At 34.3% G+C, this 18,316-nt stretch overlaps 2 protein-coding genes across 2 annotated transcripts; one reads left to right on the top strand and one right to left on the bottom strand.

Annotated features, from left to right (window-relative positions):
• The first annotated feature begins 12,001 nt into the window (after positions 1-12,001).
• Positions 12,002-12,736, top strand: LOC141660115 (uncharacterized). The gene has a single exon (XM_074467078.1). The coding sequence runs from the start codon at positions 12,002-12,004 to the stop codon at positions 12,734-12,736; it is 735 nt and encodes a 244-aa protein (XP_074323179.1).
• A 1,620-nt stretch (positions 12,737-14,356) lies between these two features.
• On the bottom strand, positions 14,357-17,410 carry LOC141724091 (G-type lectin S-receptor-like serine/threonine-protein kinase SD2-2). Its single transcript, XM_074526076.1, has one exon. The coding sequence runs from the start codon at positions 17,028-17,030 to the stop codon at positions 14,484-14,486; it is 2,547 nt and encodes an 848-aa protein (XP_074382177.1). The 5' UTR covers positions 17,031-17,410; the 3' UTR covers positions 14,357-14,483.
• Between the last annotated feature and the right edge of the window lie 906 nt (positions 17,411-18,316).

The following is an 18,316-nucleotide window of genomic DNA, read 5'->3' as shown; positions in this document are numbered from 1 at the left end:
TCAGGAATCTCTGGCCAGAGTGAATGAAATTAGAAAGGAGTTTCTAATTTGCATAGAACTACGCATAGTAAATGGTAAGCAAGTGATTGAATTAGATAGGCTTGACACGAGATCCATGCCTTGTATTTAATCGGAACATTGTAGGGTAGAAGGAGTTTATTGTACGGTAACTATTCACTGACAGGTTCTTGGTATTCTAAGCAGTGAATTCATATTATCCGGATAGTCGCGATATGTTGAGAAGCATCACTCACGATGTAGAATAAATGTGATTAATTAATTAATCATATTTAATAAATTAGAGAATTTATATAAATAATGATAAAATAGTTTTATTATTATTTATTTCTACTACCGGCTTAATATTGAACCTACAGGGTCACACCATAAAAAGAGAATGATTTAATGGTGGAGGAATTAATTAATAATGGCTAATAATTATTTATTTATGAAATAAATAATTGGCAAATTTAATAATTGATTAAATGAGATTTAATTGATTATAAATTAATTAAGAAAAGTTCTTAATATTATTAATTAAGGATTAAATTTTTGGAAATTAAATCAAGAGAGAGAATTATTTCTAAAGTGTTTAGAAAAAGGATTAATAATTAAAAGGTGTTTTAATTATTAATGAGAATAATAAATGGGATAATAATAATATTATTTATGGGAAAATTTCAGCTGAAAATTTTGCCTATAAATACACTATTATAGACCCTATTTTATTCTAACCCACATCGAACCCGAAAACCCAAAAAGTTTGGAAAATCCAATTCTCTCCACCTCATTCCTCCTCTTTAACATCGTTTTCTTGGTGGATACCGGTGGAGTGCTTCACACTTGAGGAGCAACTGCTAAGGATCTCTGATCGTTGTCTCCGAATTATTTTAAAGGTTAGATTCGATCCCTCGAATTTTTATTCATGATTTATATGCTTTTATTTGGATTTCATGTGTGTAAAAGTGTTTTGCCATGCTCCGCTGCGTTTAAAATCCAACAGCTTGATCACGCATCATTAGAGCTACTGCATTTCGATTTAGCGGGCTAGATGAATTAGGGAATAAATACTTCGAATACATTTACTAGATTTGTAAAGCACAGATATCAACACCAGTCACAAGATTAGTAACTTCGAACTTGTGACTTCAATAAGATTCTTATATATACCTATAACAAATGAAATTAATTTTACCAAACATTGGGCTACCAATTTCTGGGGGTAGGTTTCTATTCTGGATCGTTTATATATCTAACAACCCTAAAGAGGGAAGGCGCATTAAAATACATATTCATATCGATTAATATGGTTATTTTACGCATGTAGTAAGCAGTAGACAAAAATGAATTCATTTTTATGAAATCATCCCTATAACCTCATACTAATTAAACATCACAATCTTAGAGAACATTATTTTATAATGCTATCATACACAATAAGATTTAAATCAGAATTTTTACCTCTTACAATAGCTTTCTGGTCACCGGAAGTCTCAACTCACCCTTGACCTATTATCCTTAACGCTCTCCAAGCTCCTTTGGATATTCTTGGCTGGATGCAGGAGTCCTCACACGGTCTCTTTCATATTGCTATTCTTCAAGGTATTTTCTGAATCACTCCTGATTGTATATAATATATATAAAATAATCTTTTCTATTATTATGATATATCCTTAGTAGAGATTATAGAGAGTGAAGAAGTTTAGCCAGACATATTCAAAGAGAGAATTTAACTTCAGAAATTTCAGATGTCTTTTACATTTCATGCATGGACATATTTATAGTAGTCCTTCTATATGGTTACAGATTACCGGGATAACCGGTTTCTTTTACATAATTACTAATAATTCTCTTTTACAGGTTTTTTCCAGGAATCTTTTATTTTCTTTGTCTGCCATTTCTTTGTCTGCCATTTCTTATTTTGTCGTCTCTTCATATTTTCTTCATCTTTATCTTCTATGTCTGCCATGATATCTTGCAGGATCTGTCATCTTTTCCAGGGAATCTGCTTTTTCTTTTTCTTCTTTCTCCATTTTTGTCATTTTGCCTTTTTGTTGTTGAAGGGAATCTTCTATCTCCTGGTAATATAACTTTTCATATTTTTTGGTTTTCACCATTCAATTTACAGTGTTTTGGTGTATCACACCATTTTTGTATCATGCAAAGGGATCAGAATTCCCTTTATCATCATCTTTTAGACTGATAATAGGTCTCTTTCTAGGACCTGTTATTCTTTGATAATATTCAGTAGTATGTTTTGCATGATTATATTTCAGGTTTTCTATTTTATCAAGCATTATTTCTAATGCCATAGTACCTGAATTTTGTATATTATTATCATAATATAAGGTTATTATACTTTCGATGAAACCTCCACCATGGCTTTCAGAAATGATTATAACTTTCCGAGCTCGTAATATATCTTGTATTTTGGACCTGAGGGTAGCTAGTCCAATGGCTCGTTTTTCACATAACTATTCCTGGAATTTGTTAATATCACAGGGATTTGGCAATTTCAAGCTTTTGGTTTCTCCCACAATATCTGCCATATTCCTTCCCAATTTAAATAGTGACATATTATTATGGGTTTTCCAACTAGATCAGTTGATGCATCAAAAACTTGTATTCCGTATGAGTCTGCTCCCATTTCCCGTACCATAGCTTCCATGGATTTGACAATTATACTTGGTAGCTTTGATATACAATACATGGTTTCATTTGTTAAGATCTTATCAACAAAACCATGTATAAACAGGTTATAAACTATGTCAAATTTTGCATTTTCACAACAAATATATTTGGGATATTTTGTAGATTTTGTCAGTCTGCAAATATCAAGGTTAGATTTATAATCATAATATTTCATCATTTGCTCATATGTTTTCACTATCTCGGGTGAGTGTTTCAGCTTATCACTCATTGATAAATTTGACAGAGTAGTTGATATGTTGGTTGAAGGTGATGGCATGGTTGCAAGCTTTGATGAAAATATCATAGGTTTTATTGTAGGGATTGCAACTGAAGCTTGTAGAGTTGTTTTGTCTTTTATAGCTTCCATAATTTGTTTCAGAAAATGTTGGTTCTCCTGAACCAGGGTTTCTATCTCCTTTTGGAGTTTGGTGATTTTCTTATTATTGGTTGATATATAAGAAGTGACATCAGTGATATATTTCTCAAAATTTTCCATCTTTTGTTATCCTTCTAAGAACAACAAATAATTAAATTTTTCCTTTACAAAAACAAAATACATGACATTCAATGGCATTTAATTTTCTAATAATTGATATTAATAATTCATCAATATACCTTCTATTAGGAGTGAAATAATAACCAATGTGTTTTTCTATTTCTAGAAATCCTTTATATGCTTCTTCTATTTTTCTGTATTATTTTCATCTAATCCTTCGAGAGCAAAACTTTTTATGAATTCTACAGCTTCTGAAGTAGTAGTCCATATTATTAAAGATCAAGATATTATTTTCCATGGTTGAGCTTGTCTTCTTGTATATTCTATTTTCATTGTTTATTTTCTCTGCTAAGATAGTCAGCCAACACATTTTTTATTCCTGATATATTTTTAATTACAAAATCATAACAACAGAAAAAAGATTGCCATTTTCTTCTTTTATTTAATTCTGGTAATAATTCTATTTTATTAGTAATAAAGGCTTTTACTTGAGTATTATCTGTTCTTACTACAAATTTAACAGGTAAGAAATGATAATGAAACTTCTTAATCCCATATTTTACAGCTAATAGTTCTTTTTCATTTATGTGGTAGTTTGATTCATTAGGTTTCCAAGTTCCTCCTGCATATCCACATATATGTGGATTTTCTTTATCTATGTCATCCTTCTCATATTCTATTAGGACTACTCCCCATCCTATATCGCTAGCATCAGTATATAATTCTAAATGATCTGTTTCCATGGGTATTCTATGTTTTGGTAAATCTTTCACCTTTTATTTAAGAATTTTTATACAGTTTTCATGTTCTTTTGTCCATTCAAAAGGTTTATTTTTTGTTAGTTCCTGTAATGGTTTTCTTAATTTAGGTAAGTCTTTAATATGATCTGAGGCATAATTTATTATTCCTAAAAACTGTTGTACCTCTTTTTTCATTTTCTAATTTATCCTTAAAATTTATAATCTTTGTTACTATATGATCTTATAGTTGTATACCTTCTTTATCTATTTTGTATCCTAAATATTCTATCTTATTCTTAAAGATTTCAGATTTCTTTTCAGACAATAATATTCCATGCTGGTTTATTGTTTTTATAAATTGCTCTAAATGTTTTATATGTTCTTCTAGAGTTTCACTATATATTAATATATCGTCTACATATACTATGCAGAAATCTTTTAATTTTCTAAAGATTGGGTCCATTCTTCGTTGAAATATTTGTGGCGCATTTTTTAATCCAAAGGGTAATACTATCCATTCATAATGTCCTTGCGGAGCACTAAAGGCTGCTAAAGGCCTTGATTCTCTGGTTAATTTTATTTGCCGAAATCCACTTCTACAATCGAATTTACTAAACCATTTCTTATTTCCTAGTCTATTTATAAGATTTCTTTTATATGGTAAGAAATATCCATCAAATATAGTTTTCTTATTTAATTCTCTATAGTCTATTACCATACGGGTTTTTCCCCTTTTCTGTTCATTATGTTTTCTTACAAGGAAAGTCGGGCTGTTATGTGGACTTTTACTTTCTTGTATTAATTTTAGTTTTAATAATTCATTGGTTTGATTATCAAATTCTTTCTGGTCTGAAGGGCTATACCTTATAGGTTTAGATCTTATTATATCATTAGGGTTTAATAATTTTATTTCAGCATATATCTTTTCCTTATCCCATAAACTCATAGGATTTTCTCTGAAGTTGGATTTTAATAAATTATTATATTTTTCAGTTAATTTTTGTAGATTATTATTTCTTTCTATTCTTAGATTGTTTATTCTTATAGTATTTATAGTACTTATTGGCATAATTCTTTTTAATACTATCCACTTATTACACGGAGTTTGTAATGATAGGGTATTTGAAGTTACTATATGTGTTTTAAAATAATCTAAGAAGTTATTTCCTAATAATATAGATTGCTTCATCTTATTCTGATATACAATAGGTAAACTGAATAATGTTTTATTTAGCTTTATTCTCATATTTTTTGCTATTACATCTAATTCTTTCTTTTGTTCATTAAATCCTGATACCCTAGTTCTATGTGCATTAGATTTTTCCCATCTATATGAAGCTAAAACTTCCTTTTTTACTAGACATAGATCTGCTCCACTATCTATAAATATTTTTTGTTTTAGGAATTTATATTTTTTATATTCTACATCTGCTTCTATGTATAGTGCTACCATTCCTCCCAATTGCTTTCACTAGATGATTCATAATTTATAAAGTTTATTTTATTATCAGTTTCACTAATATAAAACTCTTCATATTCATACCATCCATTGTCATCTTCTTTAATTTGTTCTATTTCCATTTTAAATTGTGATGTATTTATATCTTTTACTTTCTTTTCTTTAAATTTAGGACATTTATTAGCATAATGTCCTTTTTCATTACAAGTCCAACATTTACATTCAATTATATCTTTCTTTTTAAAAGGTTTTCTTCTAAACTTTCTCTTTTTTTATATCTTCTCCTATTTTCTGGTGTATTTCTAAATTTTCTAAATCTTTTTCTCTTATAATTACCCACCAAAATGACAAAATTTTATCATAAATAAAATGAAACAACTATGTACACCTTATAAATATCTATAGAACCACCGACAAGTTATACTCACGCTTCGTTCACATTTGGGTGAAAAATCTTATTCATAAAGACTTTAAACGGAGGTTTATAAGGATAATTATCCGAAAGCTTAACCCTTATTTTCCACATGCCTCAATGGTAAGGACCTATTACAAATTGTAACAATTTTGATAAGAAAAGAGAAAAAGACATACAAAAACCTATGCAACATGTATCCGGTTAACAATAAGTTAATATACTAAAAATACAAAGAAGAAAACAATAAATCTGCATTGTCATTTTTTCTTTATGGGTGAATATATGCAATATTACCCCATAGCCTGCAGATCCTAATCCCAAGCTCCACTAAAAATGAACCAGTTAATGTTAAGTGAATGTGGCCAGTAACAGATAGATAACATAAACATGAAACTGAAACTCCAAAATTAAACAATTTGCAGGTTTTTGAAAGATAATTCAAATTGTGTTTTTGTATTTTTTAATTTTTTTAAAAGAAAAACTCTAAATTGATGAACATGGCAATCAAAAGTAAATCAATCCACAGTAAGATTATGCAAGAAAGATTCAAACTTTGTGTTTAAAGTACTCCCTCTGTCTAATTCCTTTCTATACATTTTCCTTTTCGGGATGTCCCATTCATATACATTTTAAAACTTATCAAAAATAGTAAAAATTTTATAATATAAAAATTAAATACACCCACTCACATCCACTATTTTCACCCACTCACATCAACTATTTTCTTCTACTACACTAACTTTATACATTAAATATTGATTGACCCCACTATTTTACCCACTTTTCTTACTTTTTCTCTAAATATTTTACCTTTTATTAACCTCCGTGCCCAAATCAAATATATAATTCTCAGCGAGACCAAGGAATAGTGAATAATAACAGTGTACAAACTCAGAGCTGCAAGTCTGCAACTAAAATCACTCATATAACATTCTAAATCAGACAAAAAAATAGTGATCTCATTCAAAACTACATATATCTTCCTTTAATCATACACACTCACTGACACACACACATATGCATAGATTATACTAATAGGGTTAAATATCAAAGTGGTCACTCAACTGAACGCTATATATCAGTTTAATCATCAAAGTTAACGGGGTATCATATGAATCACTAAAGTCATAATAAATATCATACATATACCTTAAAATATGTGCTCGAAAATTAAAATTTATTTTATGGAGTTTTATATATTTTTCTTGAATCATATTACAACCAAATGAAAATGTATGAATTCTAGTATATTCTATAATATAATAAGATTTTTTTAAATTTATCTACTATTTATTTTTAATTTTGTAGTCTTTTGCTTTGTTTAAATAAAAATAATTAGTAGATAAATTTTTAAAAATCTCAAAAAATCATCTAAAATACTATGAATTCATAACTTTTCATTTGGTTGTAATAAGATTTAAAAAATATATTTAGAACTCCATAAAATAAATTTTAATTGTCGAGCACATATTTTGAGGTATCTGTTTGATATTTATTATTATTTTAGTGATCCAAATGATACCCCGTTAAGTTTGATGATTAAACTGATATATGACCTTCAGTTGAGTGACCACTTTGATATTTAACCTTATACTTAATATGTATGTACAAACAAACTCAAACCGAAAAGGTCTGCTTTTTTCTCTCCATTCATGTGAGAGTTTTGTTGTTCTCTTCGTTCAAACTCTAAATTAGAGTGGGAGTCGTGAGAGTTTAGGTTATTATGGCTCGTTTTAATGATTTGAATGATCAGTTTACAGGGTTAATTATTGATGATGAGGAGAATTCTGTATTTGTAGTTGGAGGGGAGGAGGTAGTAGAGGTTAATAAGTTTGATTTGTGCGTGGTAGGCAGATTCTTAACGGAGAGAAACATTAATGTTAATGTAATGAAGACGAGGATGGCAGATGTATGGAGGCCGGCTATGGGTATTAATATCAAGGAGATTGAACAGGGGATTTTCTTGTTTCAATTTTATCACAAGGAGGATCTGAATTGGGTTCTAAAACGAGGGCCATGGTCATTCGATAAGGCAATGCTCGTGATGGCAGAGATTCCAATGGGTGAAGAGCCGTTAAGTGTTCCATTGTGGCATGTTAATATGTGGATGTAAATTTTTGATTTACCATCAGGAATTATATCGGAGGCTATAGGGAAGCAGTGGGGAGATTTTTTTGGAGAGTTTCTGGAATATGATAGTAAAAACAATGCAAGTGCTTAGAGAGAGTTTATGCAAATCAGAGTTCGGTTGGATGTCAGAAAACCTTTAAAGCGAAGGAAGAAAATAGTGAAAAGGAATGGAATGGAGGTGATGGTCTTGTGTAAATATGAAAGGCTGGGTGATTTTTGCTTTACTTGTGGAATATTAACACACACTGATCGTTATTGCAGCAAGTTTCTTGCAAATACGAGTGAAGGAAGTAGTAAGGAGTGGGGGAGTTGGCTAAGAGCTCCACCTAGAAGAGCTGGTGGTCCGGGTAAAAGTCGGTGGTTGAGGGAGGAGGACGATAAGGATTGGGAAGCGCGTCAGGGTCGGTACAGTACATTTCCGAAATCAGGGGGAGGCAGTTACGGGAAGGATGGTAGTAGCATGATTGTAGGAGGCGGAGAAAATCAGGTTGTGCAGTTAAGAGGAGATAATTATAATCCCTTAAAATCAGCAGAGTTAAGTTTGGAAATTAGGGGGGAAAATTCAAATTTAATTTTGGAGGATGGGTTGGATAATGATGAAATGGGTGGGCTTCAAGTTAGTGAAAGAAAAAGAATGCGAGGTGGGCCTGAAAAATATGACATAATGGATACGCAGGGTGGGCTTACAGGAGCATCTGGTCTAGGTATAATGTCCAAAAACAATGATGGTGTGCTTTCTGAAGTTGATTGTACAGCGTCCAAAAACTCTCAACTGGCTAAGCTTGCTCAGCAAGCTAGCCGGACATAAACCCACTTTGTTATTTCTTATAGAAACTTTGTCGAATAAGGTTAGGTTAGAGAAGCTGTGCGGTAGTTTGGGCTTTGATAATTTTTGGGTAGTGGACTGTATTGGTCGTAGTGGAGGGATTGCTTTGTTTTGGAAAAGAAGTGTTAGATGTATTGTCGTTGATAGTGGGAATAATTTCATTGATGCTCATATTACAAATGCTAATGGGGTTGTTTGGAGGTTGACAGGTTTTTACGGCTATCCAGAACGAGCTCGGAGAAGAGTTTCTTGGGAGCTTTTGAAGTGGCCGGAGAGTAGGTTTGCACTGCCTTGGGTAATTCTAGGTGACTTCAATGATATGATTAGCATTTCTGATAAGAAAGGAAACGTTAGACACCCTCAGTCGTTTTTGGATGGATTTAAGCAAACAGTCGATGATTATGGATTGATAGAACTGGATCTTACAGGTGGTAATTTTACCTGGGAAAAAAGTCGTGGTACTCAGGATTGGGTGCGTGAAAGGTTAGACAGGGCGTTTGCTTCAGGCTCTTGGTGGAGCTTATTTCCTCTGTGTCAGTTAGCTGTTCATCATTGTGTGTATTCTGACCACGATCCAATCCAGCTGGACTTCTATAGTACTGATCATACGAGGAAGAAATTTCGTTTTAGATTTGAGAACGTTTGGTTGAAAGAGCCTAATTTTCATGATAAAATCTCAGAGTATTGGAAAAAGTTGAAGCCTAGCCATTTTCTTCCCAAGTTAGTAGAGCTGTCGAGTTTTATGGAGAAATGGGGTAAAAGGTTTTTTAACAAATTTCGGGAGAAAATAAGAAAACAAAAGGAGTTGGTTTTAGCATTTGAGGACTGTACAGATGAGGTAACAACATGCAAGTACTTTGCAGAAAAAAATATTCTAGAAGATTTGTTGTTAGGTGAGAAAACTTATTGGCAGTAAAGGGCTAAATCTTTTTGGTTACAGGATGGTGATTCGAACTCGAAGTACTTCCATGCGTATGCGTCTAGTAGGAAGAAGAAGAATCAAGTTAGTTATCTTAAAGATGCAAATGGAGATATAGTCAGTAAGCATGAGGATATGTGTGCAATTGTCAAGAATTATTTTACTCATGTTTTTGGTGGATCTGATAGCATTCAGAGGGGTAACATGGAGGTGCATGAAGCTGTCATTACAGAAGACCAAAATCGTACTCTTATATCTGAGTTTACAAAAGAGGAGTTCTCAGTTGCAATCAAACAAATGCATCCGGATAAAAGTGCTGGTCAGATGGCTTAAATCCAACATTTTATCAACATTTCTGGAATTTGTTTGGTGATGATATTTTTCAGACGTGCATGAAGTGGTTGACAGATCTGGCGTTTCCTCTTGGTTTGAATGATACGAATATAGTGTTAATTCCTATAAAAGATAATGCAGAGGAATTAAAAGACTTACGTCCCATAGCACTATGTAATGTTCTTTACAAGGTACTAGCAAAAGTTTTAGCTAATCGATTGAAAGTTATTTTGCCGGGTATCATTTCTGATAATCAATCAGCTTTTGTCCCGGGAAGAAACATCACGGATAATGTTTTATTAGCTTTTGAACTGTTGCATTTCATGAAGCAGAAAAAGAAAGGGTTAGAATGTGAGGTTGCTTTGAAGTTGGATGCAAGTAAAGCATATGACAGAGTAGATTGGAGCTTTTTGTTTCATCAGATGAGGCAATTAGGGTTTCACAGTAGATGGATTGCGTGGATTCAGTTATGTGTCACAACGGTGTCGTATTCTATTAGCTTTAATGGTTCTCAGTTAGGCCCTATAAATCCTATTAGTGGCCTTCGTCAAGGTGACCCCTTGTCGCCTTATTTGTTCCTATTTTGTGTAGAGGGGCTTTCTCGTATGTTAAAGAATGCATCTGATGAAGGTAGGATTAAAGAGTGTAAAATCTGTCTGCAGGCTCCGGCAATAACGCATCTGCTTTTTGCAGATGATAGCTTTTTCTTTTGTAAAGCTACAGTTGAAGAGGTTGTGGAGGTTCAGTCGATTCTTCAGAGATATGTATACATTCGGGCCAGGCAATTAATTTGCAGAAATCTGGGATATAATTTAGTACGAATGTGAGGTTGGATAAGCAGGTTGAGTTGAAGAATTTATTGGGTATACATAGTAATCTTAGAACAGGGAATTATCTTGGTCTTCCGTCGTTGATAGGGAGGTCAAAGAAAATGGTTTTTAGTTTTCTAAAGGATCGTATGTGGAGTAGGATTCAGAGTTGGAGTGCTAAATGTTTGCCTAAAGCTGGTAAGGCAATTATACTTCGAACGGTAGCTCAAGCAATCCCCTCCTATGCTATGTCATATTTTTTGCTTCCGAAATCCTTGTGTAGTGATCTTGAGAAGATGATGAATAGCTATTGGTGGGGTTCACAGAATAATAATAGGAAGGGTATACGTTGGGCTTCTTGGACAAATATGAGTATGGCAAAAGAATCAGGTGGATTAGCTTTTCGTGATCTTCAAGGGTTCAATCTGGCACTACTGGGAAAACAGTGCTGGAATTTATTGAATAATCCAAGCTCCCTAGTGGCTAGGGTATTCAAAGCTAAGTATTTTCCGGAGTCTATCTTATTTGAGGCAGGAAGAGGTGGTGGTGTTAGTTTTGTTTGGTCAGGACTGTGGCAAGCAAAAGAAACTCTAAGGCAAGGATTCAGGTGGGTTGTGGGTGATGGGAGGTCCATAAGGGTGAGTACAGATGCTTGGTTGAGGGGTAAGGAAGGTTATCGAGTAGATGAGCAATATCGCCATTTAGTGAGTGACTTCAAAGTGTGTGATTTATTTGCTCCTGGCAGACGTGAGTGGGATGTTAGCAAGGTGCACAGCTTATTTTCAAGCAGTGATGCTAATTATATTTTAGCAATACCTGTCCCTAATAGTCAGGTTCATGATCGTATAGCTTGGAGTTATTCATTGGATGGGAAATATAGTGCCAAATCAGGATATAAATTCTGGCAGCAACATTTCAGTAACTGCAAACAGCTTGAGGTTAGCAGGGGGTGGGGAAGACTTTGGCAAATTCAAGTTCCGCAAAAGATTAAAATGTTTTTATGGAGGGTCTGCAGAAACTATGTTCCAGTTCGTGTGTTGTTGAAAGGTAGAGGAGTGAATACCCATATTCTGTGTCCTTTATGTGATGCGGATGTAGAGCACCTGAGGCACTCTGTCTTGAATGTCGTTATACAGAAGGTTGTTGGAACGAGTTAGGGTTAGGTTTTGATACATCCCAGATTATGTCATGTTCAGAATGGCTGCTCAATACTCTGGCAGTGGAACCTTTTGAAAAGCTAGCTCAGATTGCAACTATCTTATGGGGGATCTGGTCAGCACGGAATTTGAAGGTGTGGCAGAATAAGATGTTGACGACCCAGATGGCAATGCAGTCGAGTGTACTTCAGGTTAAACAGTGGCGTGACAGTCAGAAGTTGAAGTTGGCCCGGAGTAATATGACTATACAGGCCAATAAAGATGTTGTGGTTAAGTGGCGTTCGCCAGATGAAGGCAGGTTGAAGATCAATGTTGATGCTCACATTGTGCTAGGTAACCCATGGTTTTCTTGTGGTCTTGTTTTGAGGGATCATGGAGGCAATTTCATTGCAGCTAGAGCACGCAGGTTTGCAGGTGTAGTGCCAGTTGTGGAAGCAGAGGCTATTGCAATTCTAGAAGCTACCAGATGGGCAAGTTTATTGGATCTGCAGCATGTGGATGTAGAGAGTGATTCTCTGATTTCAGTCCAAGCTATTAATAAGACTTCTGAGAATTATTTGGAAGCAGGTGTAGTGTTCCAAGAGTGTCGTGATGTCTTGAGAGCTCGTAGTGATATCGTGCTTTCATTTATTAAAAAGCAAGCCAACAAGGTAGCTCATTCAGTTGCTAGAGTTCCTTGTGATGTTAATTGCTTTGTTGATTTTTCGACTCCTCCACATTCAGTGTTGGAGTATCTTGTAAGTGACAATTTGATGGATTAATAAAAATCTTCCAGTTTCAAAAAAAAAAAAATATGTACAAGTAAAGTAAGATACTGTAAAAAAAACAAAAAAGTGTTGGGGGTGAGAAGAAATTACTGTTACAGGGTCCATGAAAATACACAAAAAACCCATGCAACCCATCATTGATCATCTCCACCTTGTGATCACCCATCATCCTATTAAAAACAACTAATAAATTAAATTCATTGAGAAAAAAATAATAAAAGGGTAGAATAACTAACAGTTTCATCAAGTCTGTTTCTCTGCGTTTATTCTGAGAAGACATGATTTCAGAAGTTGTGAGCCAGGGAGGCGGGGAGGGGGAGGTTATAGAGACTAGAGATAACAGAGAGTAAAAAGATAAGAGCAAGTCCAAAATGTCCTAAATTTATGTCGTAAATTAGAATTCAATGTATTTTATTTAAATGAATGATCCAACAATGTTCTAATGGTGTGATTGGTGTCTTAAAGTACTAGACATTTATCAAATGCCTCATTTTTAAGGTATTACTACTAGACATGCCCTATTTAATTTATATTAATAAAAATTTATATCCCTCTTTTTACACATCTTTTTCCTCTCATTTTTTCTTTCACTCCAATTGTAATTCAAATATAATATTATACTAATAAAAGAGCATCATTATAAGATATATTATTGGAGTTAATATACAAAAATTATGTCTTAAATTACTAGAACACTATATTTTATTATATTTATAAGGACCATTGTTGGACTTGTTTAACTTAAATAAATTAGTAACCTACAAAATAGTAGACCAGTTCATAGAAAAAGGAAACTCTAGAGATAGAATGAACATGTACATTCTCATATCTTCCTAAATAAGATGACTACTGAATTCTACATGGGGTGTTGCCATATTTTATTACTAGTTGTATAATGTAATATTTATTTTTCTTTCAACCTGATTTTTCTCTGTTAGAGTGTCATGGATGAAGAAGGTACGGAGATGAAAGTTTATTTTTACTCCGACTTATATTAACATTAAAATGAAATTCTAAAAATTAAAATTATATTCTTTTCCTACATTTTTTAGATTTATTGTTCAGCTTCATTTATAATAATAAATTATTATTATTAGATACAGATTTGACTTGAAATTTTTTATAAAAATGGGTAAATGATAGAATATGACTAACACGACTTAAGCTTAACTCGACTAGACTTATATAGCTATTATGTGAACTCATAGGATTTACCCGGTGGACACCCGAAGGATAGCATCTACGAATTACGGACGATAAAAAAAAATCGGATTCGGAACGTGACTTGTATAAAAGTTTGAAGCTCGAACTTATATCTACATGCGGAACTTGAACAAAAATTCAAACTCTTTAAATTAAACAAGTGAAGCCCCGCCTTAGCTCAAACTCATAAAAAAATCACATTATTATTTATAAATAATTTTTTAGTTTTATTAATTGTTGAACTCGCGAACAAACTCACTTGTATGTTAATCGAGTCACGTACGGTCACAAATTTGAACTCATTACCAGACCCCCAGCTTGTTTAAAAATACCCGAAATCAAACTCAATTATTAAAATCCCAGCTCGGTTTGGCTCGAATTACTGCCAATTGATATCTATTTCTTCCTGTGTAAAGTTCTGTAATCTCGTCTCGTTCTAATAATATTTCCTTGCCAATAACAGTACAAAAAGTATAATACAATGAGCTTTACACAATATTCTCTTACCAAACAATTTAGTTAAAAAGTTCGGCACAGGCTAATCAAGTGAGACCTCGGGAGAACATGCAGCATCTCTACTTGCTTCAGACAATTGTTCATGATCACTATTACAGTGGCTACCAGCAGCCGTTGATACCCTGTTTCCAGAATCCACTCCAACCCCGTGAAACGATTCACCAGAAACTAATGCTTGAAGAAGCTTTGGTGGCGGTGGAACGGTTACTTCCACTACACCTTCCAACATTTTCACCACCATTCCCATAGTAGGCCTTTGTTCTTCCTCATCTTGTATACACCATATGGCTACCATTCCCACACGCTCAGCTTCTGCTGCATTATATACTCCGCCAAGCCTCTCATCTACCACGGCTCCTACATTTCTTGCAATTATGTGTTGTGCAGCCCATGGAGGAAAAAACCACTTTTCACCAGTTCCATTAGCTTTGCCAAATGAAGGTGGTCCCTCCACGTTCCTTCGACCACCTATTAATTCTAACAAAGTCATTCCATAGCTATATACATCAGCTTTTGTAGTGATTGCCACTCCGGAGATCCATTCTGGTGCCACATAACCCCAGGTGCCCCTCATTGTGACTAATACACGACTGAAATCTCGACCTATTAGCTTTGCTAATCCAAAATCCGACACCTTAGCTGAAAAATCTTCATCTAATAGAATATTTTCTGGCTTTATATCGCAATGTATGATGCAATTTCTGCATTCCTCGTGTAAATAAGCAATCCCTCTAGCTGTCCCCATTGCAACACGAAACCTAACATCCCAATTCAAATGCTGACCATCTTTTTTCAAGTAACCACTAAGAGGACCATTTGGCATGTAATCATAAACAAGAAGCCTATGCGTAGCTTCTGAACAAAATCCCCTTAACCTCACAAGATTAACATGTTGTATGTTCCCAATGGTGCATACCTCTGCTCGAAATTCTTTCTCACCACTCCCTGGTCGTTCAAGCCTTTTAACGGCCACTGGCACAGGAGAATCAGATAGTTGACCTAGAAATACGACTCCAAATCCTCCGTGGCCAAGCTTCTCTGAGAATCCCTTGGTTGCAGCATGAAGCTCTTTGTAAGTAAAAACCTTCAAATTTGTAACAGCATATATAGTGTCTTTCTCCTCCTGTCTTCTCTTCATCACTCTCTTCCTCGTGATCAACAAGAGAACAACCAGAAGCATAAAAATCGCTATAATTCCACAAATCACAACAACATAAACAAATGATTTCTTTCTTCTCTTCCTGTCTACACCTTCTTTAGGAACCCTTAAATGAAGCATCTCATCAGTGGTGCTACTCAACGTAAGATTCCGAATATTCAACATTGACCCGAAAAAATTCTTACAATAATTAGTCTTCACATTGTGATTCAAACCAATACAAGAACAATTATTCAAACATCTTTTCTCACACTCATCCCTACTTGCTTCAAACGATTCCCATTTTGCCCCATCAAAACCCACAACCCCAACCTCCTTAAACCCATCCTTAACATTACAATCCTCATCACTATCACGACGACAACCACTAGAAAAACCTCCAGCATCCCAAGAAACACCATCAACAGGCCTAAAACCAATCAAACACTTGCAAGGATTCAACATTCTAGCATTACAAAACCCATAATTCCCACACAATCCATACACTTTACAAATATTTTCAGGCTGTGACCAAAACATATTCCAATTAGCAGTTTGTGGGGACCACGTAAACTGCTTCAATTGCCCAGTATAATCAAGAAAAAACCTAGTCAAGGGCGGTTTTCCGCCCTCCAATGCTGTCTCCGTGTACCCGAACGACGCATTAGGCGTCCACGGAGACACAAAATGAAACTTATAAATATAAGGAATAGACATTTCCGGGACACCGGAAAATGTATTCATAGACCATTTCCCGGTGTCCCAATAAACAAAATCACCATTATAAGAGAGTTCAATCTCACCATAATCCTGAGATAACCGAAGCGAATAATTCCCCGGTGCAGGATCATTCGAGCTCTTCCAACTTGTCAGCCATTTTCCGGCCGTCAAATTCATTCCCGGCAGCCACGTGTCCGCCGGATAATCAAAACTGTTCCATACAATATCACCCCTAGATGACAAAATTACTAAATTACCCTCCTCTAAAAGCTTCAAATTAGTCCCATTAATCACATTATCACTTCTCCACACAACATTTTCCGGTGATTTCAAATCTGTATCTATAATTTCTAATTTTCCGGCGCCGGAAAATACTAAAAACGCCGACGCTATATTTCCAACCGAAGATTCTCGATTTGCAACCCAAACGTAAGTTGGGGTTGGTATAGAAGCGTACCAAATGCCTAAATAAATTTTAGAATCATCATTTGTACGGAAAAATCCGAGCTTAAAAGTCTTGTTTGGGCTTAAAATTGTAGTGTTTTCGGTGATTAGGGTTAGAGATTGTGAAATCTGAGCATCTGGGCCAGTTAAATTTGAGATTTTGATGGGGGGTTCAGTGAGTTTGGTGTGTGAATTTGAAGTGGTATTGTGTGCAAATGCACTAAAAATGAGAAAAAAGAATGAAATTAGAAGCATTTTTGTGCTCATTTCAAGACTTTGAGAGAGAGGAATATAGTGTGAAAGTAGGAAAACATGGTGTAGTCATCAGTGAAGGGATAGGGAGAAGAGAGAGAGGGGTAGAGTCGGAGAGAGAGAGAGAAGTGTTTTTCTGGACTATCTACGAGTAGTATTTTTCTTGATTTTTTAGAGAGAGAAAGTGGGAGAGTGAGATTTTTTATGGATATATGTCTGAAGGCTGCTGTAGTTTACTCACGGACACTAGATGGAAGACAGAGGTCGGTGATATCAAAGTACAATTATGCCCTTGTGGATTTTATGTTGCACAGCAGTAGATGCTGCAGTGTGATGTGAATATAGGTGAAAGTGAGGGGTCATTGTGGAAGAAAAATGATGTATGAGATTGTGGCAGACAGGAGACCACTCACGAGCTGGGCTGTTTCTGAACAAGGAATAATACTTCCAAAAAGAATTCATAAATTATTACTAGTACTAGCTTTTTAAATGAGTTGCAGCATAAATTTATGTGTTACTTTCTCTTTGCTTTTGTGAAAAGTTGTTGAAAAAGGATTGATAATTCAAAAGAAATGTGAAATGTACAAGGTCTCAGATTCTTACAATCTTATTGTCAATCATTATTTTACTGTTTCAGAAATTAGATGATGAAACGTCCCTGTTGAAAATATTATAGTAGCCCTTGATTACCATTTCTGAGCTGAGAAGAGTTGGAACAATCAGCAGGTCCACAGTGAAAATGGGGGTAATAGTGACATTTTACTGTGTCATTGTCTGGGTGACTGACTGAGTGTGAGCCTGTGAGGCACTGAGGCAACCAAAAAAAGGTGATGGGATGGGATTTGACAATTTCAACACTTTACTTGATTTGGTAACCCACCCTCTCAGATCTTATTGTTAACTTCAAAATTGACAGCAATGGCATCTAGAGAGTTTGATTTTTTTGTTATGTTTTCGTCAAGACTTTGCCCTCAGAGTGTCCCAACCTCAACTTTAGTGTAAAGAGAAAAAATAATAAAAATATCAGTTCAAAATGCATTTTCATATTAAACACGTAGACAAAGCAGTTTTGAACACTTTGCACAACTTTATTAACAGGAAACAAAGGTTTGGTTTCTTGAAACATTAACATTTACAGTGATACAATAATACAGAATATTGTATGCAGCCCCGTCAAAGTGTTACAAAATGGAAAGTTTGAGACATATTTTAAATATGTTTTTAATATAATTTTCGGAAACTAATACTTGGAGGTTATTCCTTGACATGAGGATTTAAACTTTCATATTTTGATATAAGAT

This window comes from Apium graveolens, chromosome 5 (assembly GCF_009905375.1).
Source record: "Apium graveolens cultivar Ventura chromosome 5, ASM990537v1, whole genome shotgun sequence".
NCBI lineage: Eukaryota > Viridiplantae > Streptophyta > Magnoliopsida > Apiales > Apiaceae > Apium > Apium graveolens.
Note: the sequence above shows the minus strand (reverse complement) of the source record. Positions and strands in the feature narration are given on the sequence as shown.

Bases quoted from the DNA above. Each gene is read 5' to 3' on its own strand.
- LOC141724091 (XM_074526076.1), bottom strand. From the start codon at position 17,030: ATGAGCACAAAAATGCTTCTAATTTCATTCTTTTTTCTCATTTTTAGT.
- LOC141660115 (XM_074467078.1), top strand. From the start codon at position 12,002: ATGTCATGTTCAGAATGGCTGCTCAATACTCTGGCAGTGGAACCTTTT.